At 47.4% G+C, this 27,558-nt stretch overlaps 1 protein-coding gene across 11 annotated transcripts in view; it reads right to left on the bottom strand.

Annotated features, from left to right (window-relative positions):
- The window catches only part of Ankrd44 (ankyrin repeat domain 44), a 248,629-nt gene that overhangs the window by 99,580 nt on the left and 121,491 nt on the right, over positions 1-27,558 (bottom strand). For all 11 annotated transcript variants that reach the window (XM_013512080.1, XM_005373269.2, XM_013512083.1 and 8 more), the window contains 6 exons: positions 20,531-20,731; positions 19,524-19,611; positions 17,591-17,733; positions 16,380-16,592; positions 9,955-10,033; positions 28-142 (listed from right to left, as the gene is read on the bottom strand). In XM_013512080.1, coding sequence (XP_013367534.1) covers positions 28-142; positions 9,955-10,033; positions 16,380-16,592; positions 17,591-17,733; positions 19,524-19,611; positions 20,531-20,731 — 839 coding nt within the window. The remainder of the gene's footprint in view (positions 1-27; positions 143-9,954; positions 10,034-16,379; positions 16,593-17,590; positions 17,734-19,523; positions 19,612-20,530; positions 20,732-27,558) is intronic.

The following is a 27,558-nucleotide window of genomic DNA, read 5'->3' as shown; positions in this document are numbered from 1 at the left end:
GGCGCAGGCGGGCGGCTGGGGTCCTACCTGGCCGTGTCCGCCCCGCTGGTGATGAGCGTGTTGATGAGCAGCTCGTGCCCGTAGCGCGCCGCCACGTGCAGGGGCGTGTTGCCGTCCTTGTCCACGCAGTCGATCTCGCCTCCTGCAAGACAGGGCCGGCACCGCGCGCTCAGACACGGGCTCAGGCCCCGGGCCCCGGGCCCCAGCGTGCAGCCCGGCAGGGCAACGACGCTGTGGGGCACGCCGCCCCGTGGGGGATGTGTCCGGGAGGGAAGCGCCGGCAGCGGGCTCGGAAGCCTTCCATGCCGTCCCGCTTAAGGCTCCGAAGCCCTCCGGCCGGACTGCTGATCTAGACTAACAGCAAAAGCGAACTCCTACACAGAGCCAGAGGAACCAGGGAAGGAGTTCAGGCCAGGGCTTCGCGCGGCTTCAGGACCTAGCGTAAAATATGCGTGAGCAAAATGGGTACAAGTGCAAAGTACAACCTGAAAATGGCTGTATTTATTAAGGCTACCGTGTTAATTTTCTAGAGTTCTTTCAATAGCTTCATCTCGTCTCATCTTATTTTGCCTTCTTTACTCCCCATGTTTTCTTTTGCATTTCTTTCTCTCCCCTTTCTTTCCTGTGTGTGTAGCTGCAATTAGCCTACTTACCCGTTTATCGGAGGAACCGTTTAAAACATCTCCTCTCCACCACGTTCCTCCTGAGAAGTCTCACACACAGACACACTCCACCACTGTGCCCGACACGAGCAGGGTTTTGTGCGATACATACGGCACACTCCGTTTCTCCAGGGCTCCCAAAACGTGCTTCCTATCTGCTTTGTTGTTGCTGATAAATCTGGAACCTAAGCCAAGACTCCGGGGGTGGTTGGTTGTCATGCTTTCTCGGTTTCTATTAACCAAAAGCAATCTTCCTGCCTTTCATCTCTTTAATTTTTAGCTCTTGCCTAAAAAATGGTTGACATTTTTTGGAGATGCGGCTAGGTTGTGTGGGATGTGTGGTACGCGGAGTTGCCGCACGGCTCCCTCGTGTTAGATCCGGGTGAACATTTTAGCAAACGTGCCAGAGTCCCCGCTGCAGCTCCTCCGTGCGCCAGCGAGGGCTGGTGAAGCAGTGCTGGATGATGTACAGGGGTGCAGAGTTCCCTGGAAATGCATGGCAGCGGTGATGGTTGCACAGCACAGATATAATTCTGCCACTGACCTGTTAACTCCCAAACATGGTTACAAGGTACCTTTTATGCTATGCATACTTCAGCCAAAAAAGAGATTGGCCGGCACATTCTAGCGCAAAAGTGTCTGTCTTTTCCCCGTTGTGATGAAACAGTTTGGTGGTGGCACTCTGAGACTGTAAATATCCGATTTCCAGACTTCGCCCAGTGGCTTTAGCATCTACGGGAAGGAACACTTTTTTCACACGTGGCCTGAACTCTTTACCTGTGTGTTTATAGTACCACTTTGACATATGGTTAGGTTCCTTTGAGTCTGTGTGTAATAAATTTTTTTATTAGGCTTGATTTATTTAATTAAAATGTAAAATATTTATACGTTCCAAAAGTCAAAATTATATTTTTCTAAAGCTTCATTCCTATTCCTTCTACTTCGGCCTCATCCACTTCCTGGATAATAGTTAGTTTTAAGTTTGTGTTTCTTTCTGCAAAAATGGCCCCTCCCCCACTCACTGCATCCTGGAACTCAGTCCGAGAGGTCGTTCCTGAAGGTCACTTCATTTTACTGTGGCTTTCTTGCTTCCTCAGCATGGAGGTATGCGTTCTGCGCATTCGTGTTCCCGTGGGCTGGGCTGTGGCATTTTGCTGCCCCGGGGAGCAGTGCTGGTACAGGCTGCTTCACATTTGTCACAGGGACCTTAGAGTCTATGGCACGGCTCTTATTTTTCTTTTAAGACAAGAGATGTTAATGTATGACTTGTTTTTCTAAACTAAAACCTCAGTATTCAGGTTTAACAGCAGGGTTGGCGCTTTGTCATGAGTAAGTGGGCTTGGGGTTGCAGTTTGGGCACTCGGTCTCTAAAAGGTTCGCCACTGCTGCCTTAGCATAAATGCCTTCAACAGAGATTTCCAGGTTAAAGGGTGAAGGAATCTGTGGTTTTGTGAGATTTTTCTTTTTCTTTTTTTTTTTTTTTGCCAAATTTCCTGTGTAGGACTCTAACTAGCACTACAGAAGGGGGCCTCAACCCCCACTACTTGTCCAGCTGTTAAGTTTCTGCCATGGGATGAGCACTCACTGATATTCCAGGGGAATTTTCATTTGCATTTCTCTTACTATGACGTTAGTGGGACATGTTTTCGTATATGAAAGCACCATTTGTTTCTCTTTTTCTGTTAACTAGTTCCCATGACTTTTGCCCATTTTTCTAAGTGTGTGTGTGTGTGTGTGTGTGTGTGTGTGTGCACTCTTTTTATATTTTGATTTTCAATAGCTCTTAAACATTTGGGAGATTATGCATTTATCAGTAGTGCATTTTACAAATATTTTCCCAGGGACTTTACTTCTCTTTTCTTTTCTTTTTTAGAGACAGAGTTTTGTTGTGCAGTTCAGGCTGACCTTGAACCCACTAATGTAGCCCAGGCTGGTCTCGAACTTGTGGCGATCCTCCTGCCTCAGCCTCTGGAGTGCTGGGATTGCAGGCATGTGCTACCATGCCCACCTTTCTTTTTCTTTTGATTTTTTTCTTTTAATTTATGATGTTTATATCCTGTAAATTTTTAAAAATAATTTATGTCTTTTGTTTTATTTGGGCTGTAAGTCATTATTAGGAAGGCTTTCTCCACATTTTGGTAACAAAGAAATTAACATGCGTTTTATACTGGAAAGGGCTCATTTCTTAGAGTTGGACGTCTGACCCATTTGGAGTTCATTTTGGTGATGGTGTCCCCATTGGCTGCCTAAATAAATGTTCCCTGAATGCCTGAAGGAGTCAAGGCCCAAGGAAAGGGCTTTAAGGATTCACAGAGACAGAAAGTAGATTAGCAGTGGCCAGGGGCCAGGAGAGGGAGGAATGGGGAGTGACCGCTAATGCTCTGAGGTTTCTTTGTGTGTGATGAAAATGTTCTGGAATTAGATGGTGATGGGTTGGGCAACCTTGGGGGAAATACTAAAACGCACTGAAATTTAAAAATTCTCTGCTTTAAAGTGGCACCTTTCATGATATATGGATCATATCTCAATTAAAAAGACGGAACCTAAGGAAAGCTCCAGAAAAAAGAGGGGAAGTAAGTAGAGGTAGACACACCATGGGAAGGGGACACCAAAGTGGGCACTTGTGCTTCTCTAAGCTAATCTGGTTTTGTTTTTTGGTTTTTTTTTTTTTTTTGGTACCGGGAATTGAACTCGTAACCTCACGCTTGCCAGGTTGGCTCTGTGCCGCTGAGCTGTATCTCCAGCCCTCTCTAAGCTAAGAGGCTCCTCTACTTTAACAAAATGCCCAGTGTGTGGGGGCCCAGAGCGAGCCAGTCTGAGGCTGTGTTTCTTGGTTTTCCCGTCCAGGAACAAATCTCCGCGTCATTATGGAAAGCTGCGAGTTCCTGATTGTCAAGCTGTGCTCTGAGATAGCAGATATCTTACAACAGATCTTATTAGAAAATTATGCTTCACAAAATAACCTCCAAATTTCCAACAATTTTGACCTTGTTTTGAATTATATGGAGTGAAAGTAAGATTAAACTAAGATAAACTATTACACTAATACAGTACTAGATTGTTCATTTTATACATCTAAGCTATACATAGTTACATATACCAGTATAAGGAATATAAAATCATAAGAAATATATAAATAGCTTTGGAAGCTGGGCATGGTGGCACACATCTGTAATCCCAGCACTTAGGAGGCCGAAGAAGGAGGATCACCGTGAGTTCAAAGCCAGGTTGGGCTATATAGTGAGTTTAAGCCTAGCCTGGACTAAATAGTGAGACCTTATCTCAAATATTAAAAAAAAATATAGCTTTGGTGAATCTAGAAAGATATTATACATTTATTTTAAATAACCTTTTCATGGTTGAGATAGTAATTTTCTCAATGCAGAAAATTTAAAAGATTTAGAAAAATATAAAGAACAAAATGTTTTGTTTATTTTTTTTTTTTGGTACCAGGAATCAAACTCATGACCTCAGGCTTGCCAGGCAAGCACTTAAGCCACTGAGCTATACCCCTGGCCCACAAAGAACAAAATGTAAATCACCCATAAGTTCACTGATTATCCATGATAGTACAGCGTTGATATTCGGGAATATTTCCTTCCAGTTGGGTACAAGTGTGTATGTATGCGTGTGTGTGTGCATGCACAGGCGTGTGTATAGAATTTTCCCATGGTTGAGACCGTGGTATAGAAAGAGTTTTGTATCCTGGCTTTCCCTGATGTCATATCACAAATAATTCCTCTATCATTAGTTTTCTCATTAATATAAATAGGTATATAACAGCAGTATTTAGAGAATTTACTAAGCAACTCCTCAGTTACTAGGCATCAAGACTTCCTAAGTTTCTGATGTTACAAAAACATGGGAATAAATATTGTTACAGTTAAGTTCTACACTGTCCCCCCAAAGTGTTCTGTGTTGGAGGCGGGGCCTGGTCAGCAGAGGTAGGTCACCGGGAGTGTGACCTGGAAGGGTGTGTTCTTGTCACCAGCTCCTCCCCACTTCTGCTTACTGGTGACCATGAGGAGAGTGACTTCCCTCTGCCAGGCCCTTCTACCAAAGTACTTCTTCCTTGCACCCAACTGAACCCTCTGAAATATGAGCCAAAAGAGACCACTCGTCCTTAAATTGCAGGTGTCGGGCATTTTTGCCCCAGTGATGGAAAATTCACTAATACAAACACCTTTTCTCTCCTTCAGCAATATTTTTAGAAGTAGAACTCATGGCCCAAAAGGATGACCACTTTTAAGCGTCTTGATAGACACTAGTAAGTAGCTTTTGTGAAAGGCCACGTCCATTTGCACCCTCACCAGCAGTGTACTCAATCACCCCACGACACTGAAGCCATCAGGAGCCTGGAGAGAGCACAGTCACTCCCAGGTCAGGCCTAAGACCATTACAGAATCCTCACTATAATCCCTCTTCCCTCTAACGGATCCTGGCTTGGGTCATTATGACCAACAAATCCCAAGATTTATTTTCAGTAAACAATACTTTTTCTAGTGAGGTGTATTGGTAAGACATAGAGTCAGTGAATAAGAGTCTTTGCTAAAGTGAGATAATTACTAGGGCTGGTCTTCGGACTGCTGTCAGCACACACAGGCTATAAAATGCCAAATCTTGCGCATGTAGACTTCACCTTGAAAATCAATCTACTGCCAGTAAGTTTGGATTTGCCACTTAATGGCCGCTTACAAAAAGGCAATCTCTTTTTCACTTTGATGGTAACAGAGAAATACAAGTAGCAACTTGAATCCAAACACTGATCTCTCCTCAAATCTTTGTTTCTACGGTACAATAGTTATTTTTGAATCAAAATGTCTAAATAGATAGGCTATGACCATTTCTGTGACAGTAAAGGTAATAATTACATGTCTTTACATGTACTGTCTTAAATACGTAGAACAGTGCAGAGGTTTTACCAAACTGTCAGTAGAAATTCTGAGGGTTGGGGATTATGGAGGAGCTGTTTCCTGATTTCACTCAGCTTACAGTGGGCAGGTACAAATTTTATAGTCAGGAAAAATAGTAAACTTAGTTATTGTGACATTTGAGGGGCCTCAGAGATTAAGAACTCTTATCTGATTTTAGAAGCACCCAATTCAGGTTGATTCATTTTTATGGTTGGATGGTAGCTTTGAGGACAGGTGGCCACATGGTCTGCGTGACATCCAGGGTGCCCGTGTCTGTCTACCCTGCTCCCTGTGCCCCTCCTGAGAGCTCCAACCATGGGACTGGTCTACATGGGGGATCCGCAGACTTTGAGGAGCCTTTGCCCTCGACAGCACTGCTTCGCTCCCCATCCTTCCCAGCCAAGAGTCACCAAACCTCCATAAGAAGAGCCAACATTTGCAGATTTTCTGGCCTGAAGTAAACCAAAAATTGGGTAGGGAAAGAGAAGAGTCAAAAAGCCAAATAGAGGGTCTGAGCTGATCGAGGTTTTGTTGTTACTATCTAATGGGTTTTTCCCCTCATTCTAATTCCTTTAGAGTTGCTGTGGCACTGCCCACTGGAGGCCATGTGCCATGGCGCTGACTAGAATGGTCCCAAGCCAATATGGCACTGGCCCCTAGAGGCCATATGCTAAGCCCCATCCTTCTTCCTGAGTCAAATTACGACTTCCTACTCCCCTTTCGTAGTGTCCTGTTTCGTTTTCCCACATTCCCACCCAGTGCTGGTCTGCCACGTCAGGCAGTCCGCTCCCTAAACCCCGCCTCCAGCCTGGCCCTATATAACCATTGTTCTTCCAGCCAGGCCTTCAGAAGTTCCACATTCGCCTTTCCTACTGTGGCCTTCACCTGTGCCCACAATAAAGGCATTTTACTCTGTCTTATTTCTTTCTGTGCCAGAAAACCTATCACTATCATTTCATAAGTCAGTTTAAAATAAAAATACAGGTAAGTGTCAGCCATAGATACATCTATTGTCATCTAGGATCCAACAGAATGGATTTTGTTATTTGAAAACATACTTTCTATGAGAGTTAAACTTCCAGGTGTGCAAGTTTCTATTTTATAATCACTGCACAAACTTTTCCACTTCTATTTGGAAATCTTTACTTGCAATGCAAGTTAAATATCCATATTATTTATTGGAAAGTTGCAAGTTAAATGCTGGAAAACGATTATTGATAATTAGGAAAGGGGACATGTACATGCAGAGCATGTTCTAAATAATAATTAATCAGCATGATCTAAACATTCATCTGAAAGTAGTTTTTCATGACACAAACAAGAATAGTCTTCCTATTAAATTGTCTCAGAAGGACTTTGAGCCAAAAGGTCAAAAATCTCACATGGAGTTGTCCTAACCTACTAGTCAACTCTTCCTGTACAAAATCTGTTTATTTTTAAAGCATCTGTGAAGAAAACATGAGTTTTGAACTTTGTCGCTTGCTGGACAGCGTTGAGGCGGCTGCCCCTGCTAAGTGCTGGGGTGGAACCCTCCCGACACTGCCCCTTCCTCCAGTTCCGCCTTCTCGCTGCGGCAGTACAGCTTCAGACACAGTGTGTTTGACTACAGAGGCGTCCTTGCTTACTAACCCAAAAGCGAAAGAGTAGTTTTAAATGTTTACTTTACCCTGTAATCCCAGCACTCAGGAGGCTGACACAGGAGGATCGTTGTGAGTTCAAGACCAGCCAGGGCTACAAAGTGAGCTCAAGGCCAGTCTGAACTGCATAGCGAGACCCTGTCTCAAAAAAAAAAAAAAAAAAAAAAAAAAAAAAAAAAAAAAAAAAAAAAAAAAAAAAAAAAGAAAGAAAAGAAGAAAAATAAATAAATGTTTGCTTTAACAAACTGGAATGATTCTGGATAAATGCTGAGATTATCATGAGTTAACAGCCCTGTCTAGAGAGCAGACTGGGAATCAGACAAGTGCTAGATACAAAGTCCGGACACCAAAGCTGTTCAATAGGACAAATCAGTACAAGGACCGCTCCTCAGTGCGTGGTCAGGTGGTGGAGGCGCTGACCCATCTTCCCACACAGTGGCGGAGCCCAGCTCTCGGGGACACTGGGGCGTTACAATGGGAACCCACACCAAGCCTGGGGTGGAGGTCTCAAGGAGAAGGAGGATCTCAGCAGCAGCCCAAGATGTTTTCCAGAAGGAAGCAAACAAACAGGAAGGAAAGAACTTCCTGTTTTCCCCAAGGGCATTTTCAAAAATTTCCAGTGGAAGAACTCAAGTTCCCACATGGGGAATGCTGCAAAGAACTGTCAGCTGAGAGAAGAGAAAAACAAAAAAAGAGAAAAACACATTGCCTTTTAGAGGGAGAGCTCTATTCCAGATATGTGTGCCTCTTAGCATAAGTTGAATTTAAGTTAAAAAATGTGTTACCCTCATTGTTCTTCCCGAGAGCATGTGTGTAAGTGTGACGTTAAACTACCTGGGTTCCAAACCCTGGTCCTCCATATACTGGCCATGTATGATGACACCAGGGGCAGCCTCTCTGCCTCAGTTTCCCCATCTTTGAAATGATGCTAGCCATAGTAGGAAGGCTGGGAGGGTTTCTGTGGGGTGTTTGGCTGCATGCCTGGCACAGAGTGAACGCTCAGTCAATGTTGGCACTATCATTTTACATACTGGCCTTTACTCCAGCCCCTACAGCCTCCTCATTTCCGGCCCACGGGCCCCACTCACCCACAAGCAAGATGCCAGGCCCGCCAAGCATGAGAAAACCCTGAAACAAAGGTTGCTGGGACACAGAGGGCACGAGATGGAGTCTCTTTCAGGTCTTTCTCCAACTCCAGGGTCCAGCAAGAACATCCAGGGAGGGGGTGAGGCCCTCCAGCCCACAAGCAGGCCTAGGAGGGTCGTGAGCACAGGCACGGCAGACGGCTGCATGCCATGGCCGTGGCTCAAAGCCGGGGGCCGTGTGGCTGGACCACAGGATGGAGCTGTAGGGAGCCAGGGCTTCCACGGGGGCACCGGGTGTCTCTCCAACCCCTGCTGCATGAGGTGGCTTGCACAAGGAACAGAGCTAAGGCCTCATTAAAATCCTCATTAAAATCTTTAAAGTTTTGTTTGTTTTTAAAGGGACAGATATTCTGAAAAGCAGTTGAGAAATAAAAGGGGAAAAGGAAAATGCTCAAAACAGAGAGACTAGGGTCACCTTTTCCCTTTATTTATATCCTGAAAAACAAAACAAAATACCCCTTTCAATAAGACAAATGTCAAGGGCACAATACATATTTCAAAGTGGAAATAACGGGTGTTATAGAGTTAATTTCCATTTTACCTTCCTTGGTTCACAGGAAACTTGTTAGGATTTCTTTTCCCTTACAATTTCACGGAAATGCACATAAATTTCCTCTGCATGGCCACAGATATTTTGCTTCCTAAGCATAATTTCACTGGCTGGCCCTCCATCCAAATGTCAGATGACATTTTAGTTTTATGACTTGAGTGCCTAAGACATAACTCAGTGCCACTAACAATTTGAGGGTATGTCCTCCAGAATGCTTATAGATGAGAAAAATACAGATGCAAGAAAACTGACTGACATCTAAATTTTGAGAATTAGAAATGTAGGTCAGCTACAAGTAGTTCAGGAATTGCCAAATTGACCTGGAATGTCAGGTCAGTTGAGATCTAAACTAAACATGCTTTGGTTTTGCTTTTGTTTTTGTTTTTTTTTTAATTGTCGCTAAGATTTTCGAAGATAACATCAGTGGTGCTGTCAAAGTCAGCCCACTCTCAGATGCCAGTCGGGCCACTCACAGCAAAGTGGAGGCCACTCCCTAGTACTTTGGCTTCAGTCACCTCCCCATGACAGTTCAAGTGCATTTGTTGTGAGCTGGAAAATTACTACAGTGTATGACTTTGGCAGGGCTCTGTCAGGCCTGTGGTTTGTGATCCTTTCTGTCACACACTTACGTGTCTTTCCTCTGAGTCACCTCTTTTTCCCCCTACTTTCGCCCAGGTAACTTAATGAGCTTTAACTTGGGGAACTATGGTGAGTTCTGCAATCTAAACGCAACTCAGATTTGCTGCTATAAATGCGCTGCTTCTCTGTATTCCTTCTGGAATGAAAAGCCCAGGGTCTCAGCGCCCACCCGCCCGGCCTGGCTGAAGTTGGCTGGGAACTGTGGTCTGTGTCCTCCCTGCCTCCCTGCTAAGGAGGAGGCTGAGGAGGTTCGCCTGTGAGCTTGTTGGGAAGAACATCAAAGGATTGTGCAAATCTGTGTTTGGTCACACTCCAAACACATCAGCGATTTTCACATCCAGATGACAGACAGCCAAACTCAGACCAAGAAACTGTTCCCCCAAAGACGCAACAGCGTGTTTCTCTTACCGTTCTGAATGAGGGTCTGTGACCGCGTGAACCGCCCATGGACAGCCGTCATGTGCAGCGGACTTTTACCGTCCTTACTCTAAAAACACGAGAGAAAGGGAATCAGGAAGGCAGTCCTGAGCTGGGACATCAGTCTGAAAGGTTCTCGTGGGCACCGCTGCAAAGCCATGAAAACATCACTTTCAATTTTTAAAAAAATGTCATGAATAACAATTACAAATAACAAAGATAATTTTGAAAGAAAAAAAGACATACGGACCCCCCTCCAGGTAACAGTAAGCACTGCATTCTAAAGAAGCATAGAAAAGAAGTCTGTCCAAATGGCTTTTGTGATCTGCTGATAAAGGAGTTTCCTGCAAGGTGATTTTTTTCACCTTTTTAAAAGACATACACTGTGTGAACTTGTATGGTCTTGTCTGACCTGTAGTTGATTAAACTGCAATAAATCACTGCAGCTCTCAAAACTAACTGGGAACCCGCACCATTCCTTACGTTCTGGTTCCACAGAAAGACATACCTGGTTGTCTGAAGAGAAAAGTCTTTAGAAACCGGAGAATGCAAGTGTTTGGGAAGTCGCCATTTTCATGATCAGCTGGAAAGGGGTGCTGCACATACAGCTCTTATTATTCATTCTAGGAGCTGTGGCTCTTCCTAATGCAGATTAAGCCAAAACGTCCAAAACATACCAAATCTATGTATTGATCGTTACACCATAAACCAAGTCTCTGAAATAAAAGTTTGTGCTGGAAATGAGCCCAAAAGGAAACACTGCTGCTGTGTTAGACCAAAAGCATCCCCGCAAGAGTACAGGTCGTGTCCCCAGCTTACAATGGCTCCCCTTAGCAGCTCTCCCACTTGACAGTGTGAAAGCAGCTCACGTTCAGTAGCAACCATACTTCAAATGCTGAAGCTGGATCTTTTCCTGGGCTAGCGGTACAGGGCAGGGGATTCTCCTGAGAGGAGGGCTCGCAGCTGCGTGAGGAGGAGGACAGACGGCCGATTTTCTGTCTTGACCATGGCACTGGGCTCATGCTCAGGAGGTTACGTGACCTAAGTACATTTGCAATGTACAGGAAGTTTGTATCAGGGGACCCAATCCACCATGCGTCAAGGAGCATCTGTATCTTCATTCAAGTACTATATTTCTAAAAACTCGTGTGATTGCTATTTTTCTAAGTTTCAAGAGAAACATCTCAAAGTCTAAGGTTAAAAGGTGAGGTTTCAAAAATGCATGGTTGTTTGGGTGAGGAAACCTACATACCTAGGCTTTAAAATGACTTTGTTTTTAAAGCTTCACACTGGAAAACGAGCATTTAAATAAGATTTACGAAGGGTGGGCCAAGGTCAACCCACGGCGGGCTCCCCCAAGGCTGGGAAGATGGGTGCTGTACCCTAATCTGCATCTGCCCAGCGGGAACTGGGAGAGAGGCTGCCCATTTCTCACACACACAGAACCCGGAAGAGTAACCGCTGTGAGCACCACCAGCTCCTGAAACCACAGGGCTTTCATGTAAGTCTCCCCCTTAGAAAGGAGGAAGGCAGGGCACAAGTTCTGTTCCAAGGGAGCGTTTGTTCAAGGGAGTACTAACTGCCTCTTAATTGGAAAACAATTCTCAAGTAGATGGGGGGGATGATAGGAAAGATGTGATGGGATGATAATCTGCATCAGGAAATACTGAGAAAGGAGGATGGAACTCCATTAATGCTTGACTGGAAATCGCATTCTTAGAGGGAAAGAGAAGCCGCAGGAGGACAAGGACTCGGCATCACTGACTCCACACCCAGGGGGCTCCGAGTTCTGTCTCCAGAGCATGCTCCTGGCTGTTGCGTTGTACTCAGGTCACATGACCCAAGGGCCTAGGAGGGATGTGGGAAGCGGCATGTAAAGCACGCCCTTCCAACAACAAGGTGATGACATTCCGGAAGGTCAAGGAAAGAGGACAGAGGTTTCCAAGTTGATATTCACTTGTCCCTAGGTGGAGCTATTTCTTTAAATTTTGCTTCAGTATTTTCCCTTAAATTTAACATGAAAATGTAATTATCACTTAATTAAATATATATAAACCTATAAATACTTCAGTGTTTAGAAAATATCTTCATAAATATTTCACTAAGCACTTTGCCGTGCCCGGAAAAGAGCTTAAAGGCTCTACCAAGGAGTAAAGCTACCGGTTCAGTAGCTCTCCAAATTGCCTGCAAGAATCGAAGCGAGTGTAGAGTGTAGTTTGCAAAGCTGGCCCCATTTCAGGGACAGTAAACACCATGCCCTTCTCCCCAAAAGTGTCTAGACAGGGCCGAGGTCGATGGAAGTAAAGTGAGGGGCTGTGGGGCTGTGAAGTGCGTCCGCTGCACTCATCCTCAACTGCGCATGGAGACTCCTGTACAGTGTTTTGTGAGAATAGAGGGAAACGAAGGGAAACGCGTGGGTGGATCCTGGCTGCACTTCAACGCGCTATTCTGCTCAAGCTTTGGGAACTCTAAACAAACATCAATTGTCTCACCTCTACAAACATTGTCAAAATCCATGAGGCAATGTGTGGCTGAGAGATAACAGCCCCAATTAGAAAGCTCCCTCCAGAGTCAGGCGGGATGGCTCCGCGGGAGCCAGAGGTGGTTGGTGCATCCTCGGTGCATCTGGAATCACTGAGGGGGGATTCCGAGGGAATTAGCAGCCAGGCCAGGAAGACAGGGCAGAGGAAGATGGCCACACTGGATTCAAACACCTCCCTTGCACTAACTGCGTCACATACTGACTCAATCTTAGGCTTCGAAATGTGTTCTACTGGTGATTAGCAGCATTGGGGGAGGGACTAAATATTAAAACTAAGTAATTGTGCATTTCAAGTCCACTTTGTGGGGAAGAAGAGAAGGTACCATGAACTCATGTGCTGTGCATGGGTGAATCTCTTAGCCATTCTGAACTGACTCTAGCCAGTTAACCGGAAGCATCAGGTCGCTGGGGCAGAAAGTGGTCTTCTAGCTTCGGGCTCAAGGCACCCTGAGAGCTTCAGGGACAGGCTTGGCGGAGGAAATGAGTTAATGAAGTGGAGATGTTGGAGCGAGTGACTCCAACAGTCTTCAATAATGTCCTTTCCCTGGGGGATCCACAGGATGTCCCTCCCACAGAAGGACGGCGAAACAGATGTAGACCACCCTGGAGTCACTGACGGTTGGCCCTCACCCCCATGCCCTGCGACTCCAACCCACACAGACTCCTTCCTACCTTGAGCCATGACCCTTCCATGTCGCCAAAGACCTTCTTGGGACCTATGGTGTGGAACTCTGAGACCCTCCCTTTGTTCTACTTTGCTATTTCCGCCCGCCTGGCACCTCCACGGAGACACTCCCACCCTTCGTTTCCTGTCTGACCTTCTCTCACTCTTCCTGTTTCATCCCCGGGTCCCACTCTTCTTCCTCCTGGTCCTCCCCTCCCTGCCTGCATGGTGCTGCCTCTCCACACAGTCCTTCCCTCCCTGGGCGAATGCAGCAGATGTCTTCCCTGCCCTCCCCCGCAGCTCTTCCACGCTGCCAGCTGTGCCAAAGGTGCCTAAGAATTACGCTCATGGTTTACCTCCTGGGCCTACTCTTCCTCCCCGCTCTGTCTTGATGAATGTTAGCAATAAGACTTAGCAGGCGCCTACCCCGAGTCAGCCACTGTTCTGTGTGATTAAATGCAATAATTCCATCCAGTCCTCACAGGGTTCTATGAAGGTGTCATGGTTTCCCTGCGTTTACAGATAAACGCACTGAGATACACAGAGAGGTCGCTTATGATTAACAGTGATTCACAGCAAAGGCCAGGCCTGGAATCCTGACAGCCCAGCCCGGTGAGCCCCTGGGCTGTGCCACCTCCCCCACCAGATTCCAGCCCATGCCCTCCTCCAGTTCCTCCCACCCCACCCCAGCGGCAATGCAAAGACTCTCCCTGCAGCTGGCTCCGCCCAGCCCCTCCCCGTCTGTCCTCACCTCTGATATGCATCAGTTTGGTTGACATCAGTTACCCCCAAGTCAACTCTCTAGAGCCACTACACCTACAATAGAAAATAGATGTTTTTTATCTCTTTAATAAACCCTCTGTTTTTCTGATATAATAATAATAACACGTGCCCAAGGCATTGGAAATAAAAATAATGTGCTCATTATACGGTATCAAGTATTTAAAAAGAACTATAATTTTTGGGTATAAAAGTAATACATTATGATGCATCATAATCAGAAGATTTTTAAAAATGCAAAAAGGAAACTAAAATCCCAAATCATAATTTTCTCTCTGCAATAACTGATGCGAGTATGATAGTCTGTACTCCTGATAGTTTTTCTCTCTATGCACATATACATGTAACTTCTTAAAATTAAAAGTCATATTTATTTATTGCATTTTTCTGTGACAAAACTAATATTATCATCTTTGATAAAGGTCAATTTTCAAAGGCAAATCTATATTTCTAAATTAGTCCGCGCATTCGTAAGTAAAGTACTAATGATAGTGAATATTACTGATTACAGCAAGTTCCTGACTTACGAACTAGTTCCATTCTGGCAGAACTGTTCGTATGGCAGGTTCGTTCACAAGCTGAGGAAGTGAATCTTCTACAGTACGCCTGTGAAAGTTCGCGACTCACATGCTCGTAAGCCGGTCGGTGGCTTACTTACTACTATTTTTCATGTACTTAATGTCTGTTATGTGATCTGCCTTTCTCTAAATTCTCTAGTGGTTTTTCAGATTTTGTCTTGTTGGTTTGTAAGCATTCTTCCCATACTAAACCTGCCGCTTTTTGTCTTACATATATTGTGGAAAATTTTTCCTGAGTTGTCCCTTTAGAATTTGTTTGAGTTTGTGTGGTTTTTCTTCCTTTTTTGCTGTTTTGTTTTGCCACAAAAATGGTAATTTTTAGGCAGTTATTTATACCTTCTTCCCCTTTTCGTCTTCTGCCTGTGGGTTCTGTTTCTGATGCCCAGGTCTGACCAGCAGCCCCCGGGGTGATGAGACGCCTCAGCCCGCCCCGGCCGCGTCCTCAGCGGCCAGGGAACAAACCCTCCTCCTTGGTTCTCTCACATTTGGGCTTCTTTCTGGCTTTGTTCTTCCATCCAAATTCTACTCTATGCAGTCACAACAAGCCGGGTGTGGTGGCACACGCCTACAATCTCAGCACTCAGAGGCTGAGGCAAGAGGATCTCCAAATTCAAGGCTGGCCTGGGCTACAAAATGAGTTCAAGGCCGCCTGAACTGCATAGCCAGACCCTGTATCAAGAACACCAAAAACAAAAAATAAAAAAAATAAAAAAACCCAAAACAACAACAGCTATTGAGCATTTGTCCCACATTTCCCTAGTGTTAGAGAGTCTAACGCAGTGTAAAAAGCTCCACCAGTCAGCAGGGAAGCTTGCTGCCATCTTCTTGAAAGTAACCGATGCATAAGCAGAGACGGGACGCCAGAGACTCGCTCAGATTCCGCGTGTGCGTGGGAGAAGGGCGGGGCGCTTAGGACAGGAAGGGCAGCCTGCCCAGGTCCCCGCAGTGAGGGTCGCGGCGGGCCGGGCGGCTGTGCGGATTCACCCACTGCCTCTGCCTCCTCGCACCGCGTGGCCCTGCTTCGTGCTGCTCTCTCCGTGCCACGCCCTCTCCACTATCTCCGCTGAAAGACAACCCCTGCCTCCCCAGACAGAGCAAGCCACCCCTGCCGCCCCCAGCCTGCACCCCGTTACTCTCTCGTGAAGCACATCACATCTCTCCTGCCTGATTATCTGAGCGCACACCGTCTCCTTCACGCGCTGCAAATTCCTCGAGGGAAGAGATCCCATCCATCTTGCAATACTCCTCCAGGCCAGAGAGCACTAGGTCCTCTTACTAAATCTGACTAATAAAGTCGTGAGCAGGAGGCCGAGGCAAGAGGGCTGCAAGTTGAGGCCCAGCCTGGGCAATTTAGCAATGTACTAAGACCTTATCGCAGTAAAAATAAACATAAAAATAAAAGGGCTAGGGCTATAGCTCAATGCAAAGGCCTGGGTTCAACGCCCCCCCCCCCACTGTCAAAGAAAGAAAGAGAGGAAGACAGGAGTGATCCTCGGACCAAGTGAGCGCCCCTAGGCGTGGCTTGCTTTAGGAAAGCATTTGAGGTGATGCAGAGCCTTCCTCCAGGTTCTCAGCAGCTTGGCCTTCCCTCTGGGCGCGATGCTGTTCCCTGCATCAGACTCCACACGCTTGAGACCCAGCGTTTGTCCCTGGATCCTCCACTAACCCACGGGCACACACCGCTGGAGCCCGTGCCTCGCTGGCACCAGCACACCGGAGAGGCTGCCGGGGTGTACCTGAAGCCGCCCGACCCAGGACGAGACGTGCGGTCCGGGTCTCAGGGGCGCGGCCTGCTCACACGTGGTGTAATTCCAGCACCCGGGTGGCCCCCAAGGCACCGAGCGCGGCCTACCTGGATGTTCACGTCCGCCCCGTTGTTCACCAGCAGCTCCAGGCACAGAGCGCCGTGGGTGGAGGCGGCGGCGAAGTGCAGCGGGGTGAAGCCGCTGCTGTTGGGCTGGTTCACGTTGGCGCCGTAGTCGATCAGCTCGCTCACCACGGCGTCCTGGCCGTTGTAACAGGCGATGTGCAGGGCCGTGTTCCCGTAGACGTTGATTTCGTCAATCTGCAAAGGAGGCGGCCGCAGGGCCGCGCACGTCACTGGAGCCAGCGCGCTCTCCTGCCACGGAAAGCCTGCCGGCTGCGGCTGGAGCAGACTCGCAGCCCACCAGCATCCTTTTTGGGGCTCAGGCACTCTCAGCCCCGGAGGTTATTCTGGGCAAGCTTCTTACCCTGAGGCGCAGATCAGCTCCAAGGGAAGGTGGGGAAAAGTGACCCAGCAAGGGTAAGAGGCTGTGTGCCACGAGGGCTGGTGCTGGCCAGGGAAGGGCACGGGTGAAAGACAAAGCCAGAAGAGAAGGGACTTGGGGCGAGCAGGCCCCAAACACAGGGCTGGGCAGTGAAGAGGAGGGCGGAGGACGCATGAGGCGCAGCGCCAGAGCCCACACCCTGGTCACGCTGGGATCTCCGTTTTACTCCCCGCTGCGGTCTGGTTGCAGAGCAGTGGCTCTGTCCTGAGCAGGCGTTAGTCCCTGGCTCCCTGTGGCTTTCCGAGAGCTGTCTAGGGGCGGGTGTCGCCTTCCTGGTCTCAGGGTGGCAAGCTGGTTTCCCTCCCCCGGGGGCTGGGTGTCGCTGGTGCCGAGCTCAACACCGCTCCGCTGTGCTCGCTGAAGCTCTTCTAGCTCAGCGCTGGACACATCGGCTGTTTGTCCCCAACACCCACGCCCTGTTCTGCGGAGAGCCACGAGGGCAAAGGCTGCTTCTGAAGAGGTCCAGGAACCCCGGCCAGCCTCTCAGATGTGACTGTTCATACACCTTGCCGGGGAGACACACGTTTGTGTTCTTCTCCACCTATGCTGACATGGAAAGTTGGCCTGCTTCTGGTTTTCCACTGGCCCAAACCCCGCTGTCTTTTACAAGGTGCCCCGATACATTCAGAAGGAAAGGATGCTAGAAAATAAGTGTTCCCCTCGCGCTAAAACGTAGGACTTAATTTCAAGCAGCAGAAAAGCCCCAAACTCTCAGGCCATGAAGGGGTACAAAATCACATCCATCGCCACTCACCTCTACCCCGAGATTCAGGAGATGTTTGACAACATTGATCTGCCCGTTGGAGGCCGCGGCGTGGAGCGGGGTGTAACCCTTCTTGTCCTTACAGGTCACTTCTGCGCCGTGGTTAATGAGCAGGGCCACAACGTCCAGGTGGCCTTGACAGACAGAGCAGCAGAAAACACTGTGAACCTTTGCGGGACAGTTGGATGGCTCATGTCACCTAAGGATCATGGTCAGCTTTTAACGGCTACCAGTCTCTGCCAACTATTTTCACAGAAAGCTGTCTTGTGACAAATGTTCGACATATTTACTGAAGACCTGCTATGTGCTAGACAGCATGTAAATCCCGCAGGAAGACAAATGGCCATCCATGCACAAGACTCGAAGGAGCCGTAGTGGACTGGGGTTGCCACCATGTCCACGGGTGCTGACAGTGTGCTGGCACCGCCACCTCTTAAAGTCCGTGTTAGGCAAAAGCCCTGCTCTGAAACAACTGCCGCTCCTCCCTGAAAGGTCTAGAGGGCGTGATTTGGGATGGGAAAACTGACAGGAGAAAAACCCAGTCAGTCGGCGCAAGCCGATGATTTTTAAATCATAGGACATTGCTGTTGTTGAGTTGATTTTTAGCCCATAAAAATAACACTTTCCTATGGCTCAACATAAAGGTGTTCTTATGAATTATGTTAAAGGGGAAACCTCCTTGCTGCAACTATTGTGAGCAATTTTTCCTAGGATATTTTACTCTGTTCTTAGCTCACTAAATCCAGTGTGGTAAATGCATCTGGCTGCATTCATATTTGAAGATTTTCCAAAGCTTCATGACCATTGCTCCAAAGATGGTAAACCAAGGGCAGAAGACAAGTATCAACGCCAGGACCTAAAAGATGTGTGCGTGTGCATATACGTGTGTGTCAGAGAAAGAAACACTTTGGTATTGGCTTGTTATATTAAAATTTACCTTTTTTTCTTTGAAGACTTGTGCACAGTTACTAGTGGTACTATTTATGGCTACTGCTCCTGGTTTTATATTGTTTGCCCAACCTGTTACCCGATGACACAAGTGATAATAAAAGCCATTACCCAGATGTTTGCAGCAAAGGATGAACATGAAACCCTGACTCTGAGTCGTACCCCACTTGCACCTAGTGTATCTCTGCCTCAGTGCCTTCTGCCTGGCTCCCGTCCCTCCTGGACCCATGCGGACATCTGAATCTGCCTCAGCCAACCTGGGAACCCATGGCACTTTGTCTTTAAATGCTAATTCCTGCAAAGTTCTAAGACCTTCAAAGCCCAAGTATCCATTAAGCCCCATCTATGGCCACATAATTCATTTCTCCGTACCTAACCTGCTCTGTTTTACTTCCTACATTAATGTTAATTTTTAAGATGATAAAAGGCACGTATGTTTGTTACAAAGGCGCAAAGGTGCTAGAAGGAAACCAAAATCACATATAAGCACCAGTTCTTATAGATAATCAGTTAATTCTTCTGTACATAATATTTTCCAGATTTATTTGTTAATTTACTTGTTTTTGGAGTACTGGGGATGGAACCAGGACCTTCACACTGAGTACAACTCCAGCCCTTTTACTTTTAATTTTTTATTTTGAGACAGGGTCTCCCTAAGCCAGTAAGTTGCCAGGTTGGGTTCACACTTGGATTTTCCTGCCTCAGCCTCCCAGACTGCTAGGATTACAGGTTTATACCACCATTCCTGGCTTCAGATTTGTTTTTATTGTATAGATTTTTTTCCCCTACTAAAAGGAGAACCCACGCAGGGTAAATAAACCTCTGTGAAGCGGCAGCCAACTCCAGCACTCTGTGCAGGCCACACCTTCCTCCCTCCAGAGCTCACCCGTGATGGTAGGCTCAGCGAGAGGAAACCCACACAGCCGAGAGGGCCTGCGGCTCCCTGAGGTAGAGCTGTGGCGCGCCGCTCTCTCACCTACGTATGCTGCCCAGTGCAGCGCGCGCCGGTCCTTCTTGTCGAATGCGTTGATGTTCGCCCCTTTGGCTAAGAGTAGATTGACCATCTGGAAGGTAACCAACAGAGACCACCCGTAAGGGTGAGGGCTCCTCGCTGCCTGGAGGTGATCAGCGCCCCCAGAGCGGGTCGGGGTCTGGAGCTCTGACAAAGTCAGAAGGTGGTGTCACAGCAAACGCGCAGCACATGTTGAAGGAAAGGACTAACAGGACAACCTACTTTTAAAATTCATTAGCGCTCTAAACTTACAGAGGATGTAGAGGGGGTGACCGAATGTACAGCGAATGGTTAAATTGAACTTTTGTGCACAGCGATCCCATCCTCCTTCCACTTTCTGAAGTGGCTCTGGGAGTCTGACTACCTCAGTGTCTTTACGAGCTGTGATCAAAAATACAGTGGATGCTGCTGCCAAGCACCACCCACCAGGCAGGCTCATATAAACATGGTGCTGTGTCCTCAGCCACCTTATTAACCAGATATGGCACTGCGCGACTTCTGGTCAAAATGACCAGGAAAAGGAAACTTTCTTATTAGCCCCCTGCAGGTGAGGAGGAGGTAAGGAAGCCGTGGTGAACCCGGCCACAACCAGGTAGGTAGGTGAGGAGGTGGGTGGTGGGCAGATAAGCAGGCACCTTCTCTTTGGGCCACAGGTTGTTTCCCTGGGGGTAGAAAACATTTTGAACCCATTCAGGAGACGGTGGCGGCCACAGCTAACGACACTCAGAACAGAGGACTCCAGAGCTGCTGCAGAAAGTGGCAAGGGCCGTGGGCTAAGTGTGCATGAAGCGACGGGAGGATGTTGAGGGGAATGGATGGCAATGTGTCTTTTACTGTAATAAATATCAGTTTAAGTGTTCACTGTATTTTCGATCATACCTCATATTAGCCTCATAGTCTCTAAAAGTCCCAGCAGTAAGCTCAGGTTCCCTTTGTGGCCAAGGGGTCCCAGCAACAACAAGAACACCCACCTCCACATGGCCATTCAGGGCCGCGTGGTGCAAGGCCGTGCGCCCGCCCCGGTCAGAGACGTTGACGCTGCTCAGCAGCGGGATGATCACTTCCGCACACTTGACGGCCTTGTTGGCTGCGGCCACGTGCAGGGGCGTCTGCCAGTTCTTGTCCCTGGCGTTGACATCGGCTGAGTGCTTGATCAGCACCTGCACTGCTTCCTACAACAAAGGCAGAGTTTGCTCGCAAAGGCTCCGTCACTGCCCTTGAGCAAAAGATGCCCCGCCGGATACGGGAACCATCGTGAAGAAGGGGGACTGACTCCCTGTGTCGCTGGCTGGCTCCAGACAGATCGGCGACGGCACAGACCAAGACAGGGTCTCATCTCTAGAATCAAGCATAAGTCCCTTGCAAGCTGGAAGGTGTCCCTGGGCCGTGTGAGAGCGCTCTCCAGGTGCACACACTCGGGCAAGCTGCCCATAGGACCAAAGGTGTGTGTCAACATGCTGCCGAACTTCCCCAGCTGAAGGGCCTCTTGGATCAGCTTACAAACCTTCCGTTCTGTCTGCCAACATCTTAACCCTCAGTCTTGTGCGATCAATACACAGTCAAGGAAAATAACCCATCCAGTCCTATCCCAGCTTGAAGCTATGAGATGGTTCCATTTTCCTCAACCTTCTCTGTCTTATCATGAGCAGGTTCCTCTGCCACTGTCAAGTTCCTTTAGCTTTATTGAGCATCTCACTTGATTCTTCTGCTGACCTACTCAGCTCAACGGCCCCTTCACCTATAACTCTCATCCCTGCCTGCTCAGTGGAATCAGCTAGGGAGTCTCAGAAGTTCAGACGCCCGGCCCCTCCATGGAGGGTGTAAGGGATCTCTGTAAAGCACTGCTCAGTCGAGGACTGACACAGTTCCTCTTAAGATGGGCATGGCTGCTGGTTGCTTCTCTCTACGTCCAGAGACTTCCCTGCTGCTTCTCTACAGCCACCTTGTCAACACTGCGTCAATAACCAACGAAAGGCATCAGTGCCACATTCTTGCCATCCTTCATGGACCAAGAATTTACCCTTTGGAGCTGGGGGTTTAGCTCAGCGGCAAAGCGCCTGCCTGGCAAGCACAAGGTCGTGAGTTTGGTTCCCGGTACCGGAGAAAAACCAAAAAAAAAAAAAAAAAAAACAAAGAATTTACCCTTAGCCACCTCAGTCCCCACAGGACTGGACTGTCCAGTCTACTTTACCATACAGGCATATAAAAGTGCCCCGGGTAGATGACTTGAACTCAGCAAAATCAGGAATACAAACGATGAAACATGAGGAGTGCTGCCCGGATCAGTAGCAGGAGCATACTGAGATGAACGGCCAGTCTGGACAGCAGAATGAGAATGAAGAGAAATTAGCTTTGCAACTGGGACAGTACAGCTGTGATAACTAAGGATGCTCCATATGGATGGTGTCAATGAAAGGCTGATAGGGCCCACGCAAGTAGTTTCAGACTACAAAACAAAAAAGAGAGAAAGATGCCACACACCCTCAGAGAGAGTGACAGTAAAATACTACTGAATATTCCCAGAGCCCATTTTAGAGCGAAATATGTATGCACACATCACAGATGCTGGAGTCCCTTTAAACTAAATGGACCCTAAAATGGACAAGGATTCACAAAGGAAACACGTACAGGTCAGACATGGGCCACAGAGCCAAAGCTCTTACTACTCCATGAGGAGCTTGTTGTTATCAGCCTAATAGCATGAGAGCAGCGACAGTTTTAATCAGACCTGACAAGAAATTGGCCAAAGCAGAGGAAGATCATCAGACTATTAGCTGCATGCTCATGGAAGACTAAGATAAATGAAAAGCCTCACCCTAAGTATAGGGCACCTGCACATATTCGCTAGTTCCTATGCATAATCTGTGCATAAATAAAATGCACGTTCTGAGATGTGTGCCTCCCCAAATTTTGGAGATATATGATCCACAGTGATGGAGACAACTCTCCCAAAGTAATATCATAAAACATGGAACAATGTTCTTTTCATACACCCCCCCAGAAAACTACAGTGCGTGCTGTCACTTGAATACCTTTCCTTGTGTATTATTTTACTTGCCTGTGTATGTTCTTGCTTTATAATAAATATAATGCAAGTTCATGATAGACTAATAAAAATATACAAGATCGCTCCATAAGTTTACATTACTTGGAGATAAGATCAACAAATGCATGAGAAATTGGTCCTTGCCTTGCCCTGCTTTTAAATGAATGCATAAGAATGATTTGCAGCTCACACAAAGCAACGTGCTAAGCAGACACCATATATTTACATGCCAGTTGTAGTTTACACCTGAATAGATACTTTCAAAGCTGGGAGGGGAACCTGTGTTCTTTAACAACCAAACCTCCAGAGCCCTGCGGCCCCTGGCATGGCCTACGGTCTGTTTTGTGACTGAAGCGTCGTGGGAGCAGAGCCCTGCCACAGAGGACACAGGAAACCTGCAGAGCCTGAAATACTTGCTATCTGGCCTTTGACGGAAAACTCTGCAGAACCCTGGTCTGGCCCCTGTTTCACCATACATGGGAAATTACCAAATCTGTTTAAAATAGAATTTTATCATTGACCTGCAAAATACTAGTTATAGCCAAGCCACCTTCTAAGGAGGGCAGATGCTGTGAGAGCCAGGGCCTCCTGGGGGCTGGGGTGGGGAGAGGAAGGCCCTCCCTGTGTGGGGAAGGTCAGCAGTGCCCTTGGGACAGGGTGCAGAGCTGCACTGCACTGCACTGCGTGACGGGATAAAGGCAGGTGGACCACGGCAGGCAGGAAGGGGTGAGGACAGAGACGTAGGAGAGAAGACCAGGTCCTGCACAGCAGGGCAGAGATGCAGAGGGAAAGAAAGGTGACACCAACAGAACTCATGCAGGAGAAGCAGGCTTGCAGAGCCAGACAACCAGCAAACAAATCTCCACAAATTCTCAGAAAGCACCTAGGGAATATTAGACTTTGCACAAGATGGGGGCATGGAGCACCTAGAAACATGTTTCTTCCTTTGTTTCTTTCTTTGTTTCCTATCTGTTAAGAAGCAACTTGATGGGACAGAGATCTGGGTTGCACCTAAAACACTGGTAAAGGAAAAGGTTCCAGCTCATTGTCATGCACGGCTGGGGGAAGTGGGCGGGGCTGCTCGTCTCTGTGAACTCAGGCAGTCCCCAAGGGAGTGCAAAGGTCACGTCAATCAGATGTACCAAGGGTGCCAAGCAGAGCCACAGCCTATTTCTCTGCTTCTGAAAATGGTTCCCCTTTGCCACTTGTGTTTTTATTTCTCTGTTTGTGTAGTGAGTTGTACAGTTTTCATGTTCCTAATGAGACAGAGCTCCACCAAGGGGCATTCAGCGCATGGAGAAGCCCTTACTTCCTTTCCAAAGATTCGCTTTCTGAAGAATGCGGATGCTGTAGTTTAAAATGACTATGGAGCTGGATTCACAGATGTACAGAACACCGGGCCTGGGGATGGCCTTGGGATCAGCCGGCTGCCCAAGCTACCGTCATCTTCTCCCAGGCCCAAGCTTGCCTGTGACAGCCTCCGCCCGCAGCCCAGCACAAATGCGTTCAGCTGTCAGAGCTTCTCGGTCATTTACACTTAGAAACTCGGACAGTCTGACCTGCCAAACCGGTGTGATACACTTAATAGAAATTTAATATACTACTTAGGCCATGCCAAAGTTTTGATAAAAAGACGACTTCCATTTTTTAAAACTGCATTCCTCTTTCCAAAATTTGAACCATGGAAGCTTTCAGACTTGGTGTTACATGGGAATAATTTTATGACTATTTAGGAAATTAATGATTTTTTTAAATGAAAAAAGTGTTTCTTCTCCTGTATCATGTGCTGGCTAAAACTGACCATGCAGGAGTTGGCTCTGACAGAAAGATACAGGTGAAAAGAAATCTACTGTGACAGAAGGGAAGCTGAACACTGCCCGAATCAGGAAAAGCTCTGTCAGCAGTGGTTTTTCAAACAATCTGTGGTGAAGGACTGGTTTTAAGAAATTGTTATTTCACTCACCAAGAACCAATACTTCTGTAAAATATATAGGAAATGCAGAGAGGGGACCAAGAGATGGGGGGAGGGGCAGGGGAGGAGATGTAGAAAGAATTCAAACGTGTTCTGTACGTGCAGCAGCTCACGATGCATGTAATCACTATGTACTACAAACATGGACGAATGAAACTGAAAATAACAAAGATATAAGAAAAAGTACACTTTAACTGATTATTTTATGATTAAATTTGACAGGCATGAAACAATTAACTTGCCCTAAAACTTGCTGAATGCTCACTCTTATCACAGAGGTAGCACAAAAGCTCTCGTCCACATTAGCGTGTAGCCATGCCAGGAGTGGCCCCTTCAAAGCCTTTGTTTCTTAATGAACAAAACAGGTGAGGTTCTGGGCTCTGTCCTGAATGGAAGCTCTCAGCCTGGTCACACCTAGTCCTGGGGCTGCGCGCCTTGTCAGATTACACCTCGCAGCAGGTTGCGCCAGGTAAGCTGCAGAAGCTCCAGGCATGCTCCACACATGGGAGGAACTGTCACGCCTATCACACGGGAGGGAACTAGAGGTGGCATCGGCAGTCACGTGACTTCCACCTCCTATGAGAGCCTCTTTCTGTAAAAGCCACTCCAAGCTTAAAAGGTGTGGACACACACTGGCACGTGGAAAAGATGAGAGGAAAGAGAATCCATGTGTCTTAAAAACAATCATGCAGGATTTTACTTTTACTAACAAGTGTGTGCACATTTAAGTTATCCATAAGTTATTCATGGAAAAGCAATGCTGATAGCAATACTACATATTTCTTGAAAGTCCAAACAACATAAAACTTTATCAGTTTTAAGTTGCTTTGTCCAAGGTCTGAGTCTTAGGCAACTTTCTACACACTCCACACAATTTGGTAGGTTCCCTGCACACAGTATACACTCAATAAATTTGGGTGGAATAGAGATACTGTTATAATCACCAGCGAATTCTGTAAGTAAAATCTACAAGTGTTAACAGGACACACTGTGATGTGGGCTGACGTTCCTGAGACTGCACTCAAGCTCTGAAGGCTTTTATTGTATTACTATAATCACATGAGGCTTTTATCTCTGTTGATTACAGCAATTTCATATTCATTCTATAAGAATTGTATAAATTGGTGCTCAACCAATATGTTCAACGAATGGGATTGTTCTCCTAGAAGTACCCACCATCAAACTAAACTTGCTCTTAATTATAATTATTGTAGGGCACAATTATTTTAAAAGCTAGTAGTACAAAGGTGGCCCACCGGAGAGCTGCGGTAGGAGAGAATTGTTCTTAAAGCACTGACTTTAAATGTTAGGAAAAGCAGACCCAAGAGTATCCCTGATCTTCAGCCCCAGGGCTCCAAGTGTGGTATGTAGAACACAGGCATCAGAATCTTGCCTTTAAGGTGCAGGTTTCTGGGTGTGGCCACAGGCTCCCTCAGGCCCACGGGGGAAGGGCTCTAGAGCAGGTGCCTTGCACACATACTCAGCCTGGGTACCACTTACCTACTTCTAACTAATAAACCACACAAGGCCTACTTTCTGCCTGTTCCAGGTAAGGCCTATGTTGTAGATGCAAAGATCCTTCCACAGAGACAAAAATAATTTAAAGAGGTCAATGTCACTCTGATCTTCTGCAGAGTGTTTCAAATTCTCCTGTCTACTAGCAGCCCACTGCTTTTCAGAGGAAGGAAAAAACCTAAGTTTTAATTCAAGCTGCGAAGTGGAACGCTTGTCCTGCTCAGCTCTGGGAAGGCCCTGTACTCCAGCTGAGAGTCTGTCTGCACAGAAGCCAGGAACAGATGCATTTGATTGGCTCACAGTCACTGCGGGGACCGGGGAAGCGGGGCCCAGAGCAGTTAGCAAGCTGGCTCCCTGGTCACTGCCCCTCCCGGCTGGGACACCTTTGGCTCTTACTCCTCGAGACCCTGTTTCCTGAATTAGTGCTACCAGGAGTACAATCGCAAAGGGTGGCTGGAGATGAAGACGGAATAGTGCACAGGGCGTCTGTCCGTAGCACATTACCTGCCACACGACACCTGCTTCATAACTGCTCCTGACGATGCTCTTAGAGGGACACGACGGCCTCAGTCCTACACCCCAAAGACAGATGCAAGCATCTTTAGCTTTGTTAGCCACAAGATCGCTTCTAGAAGAGAAGTGGGAAGAGCAGAGATTCTCCTTGGGAGCTACTCTCAGCTCTGTGCCCGGGAAGGGGCTGTGTGAAAGGCCAGGCACAGCCGCACCCGAAGCCCTGCGACCTTGGAGCCACACTTCATAGACCGCCCCCCCCCCGCCCCACTCCACCCATGGGGCTCAATAAACAGGTGCTCAGCTGCCGGGAGCATGTGTCAGCTCTCTAGGTTCACACACACTTAGTTCCTTTCCCTACAACTGCTTCTTTCCAAGAAAGAGAAGGAAAGAAGCAACAGGAACAAGCTAAGAGGGGAACAAGAGAAATCATTCACACAACGCTGGGTTATTCTCTCTGGCAGTCCCAGTGCGCCTGCCTAAGGCAGCAGGCATTGCAAATCCACTCCCAGCGCTGGGGATCATGGGAGGCAAGGAGGCCGTGAGGACAGCACAGTTTAGAACCTCTGCAATGAGGAAACGACTTTGCATACACACAGCACCCTAAGCAGACGGACGTGGCAGCTGTCACACTGAAACCAGATGTCCCCGTTGGCCAAGGCTGACAGTGACAAGGCAAGTACCAACCCAAACCTCCTCTGTCCTTTCCCCTCAAACTTCCTGCCCTTCCTCCCAACCACTAGTTAGGGAGACATAAACCAGCGGCAAAAGGACCAAATTCAAAAGGAGATGGAATTCTGCGTGCGGGCTCCTCCAGCGCCGTGATGGGCGCGGAGTCCAGATGCTCACTGCAGGGCCGATCTGGCGACAGACACAAAGACCCCAGTTTTCCTAGGGAGTTTTTCAACTTACTGGGACCGATATCAGCACAAAGACACTCCCTTTCAGAGCTTATA

This window comes from Chinchilla lanigera, unplaced genomic scaffold (genome assembly GCF_000276665.1).
Source record: "Chinchilla lanigera isolate Chin_1 unplaced genomic scaffold, ChiLan1.0 scaffold00002, whole genome shotgun sequence".
NCBI classification, from domain to species: Eukaryota; Metazoa; Chordata; class Mammalia; order Rodentia; family Chinchillidae; genus Chinchilla; species Chinchilla lanigera.
The sequence above is the reverse complement of the archived record's forward strand: the minus strand, read 5'-3'. Positions and strand labels throughout refer to the sequence as shown.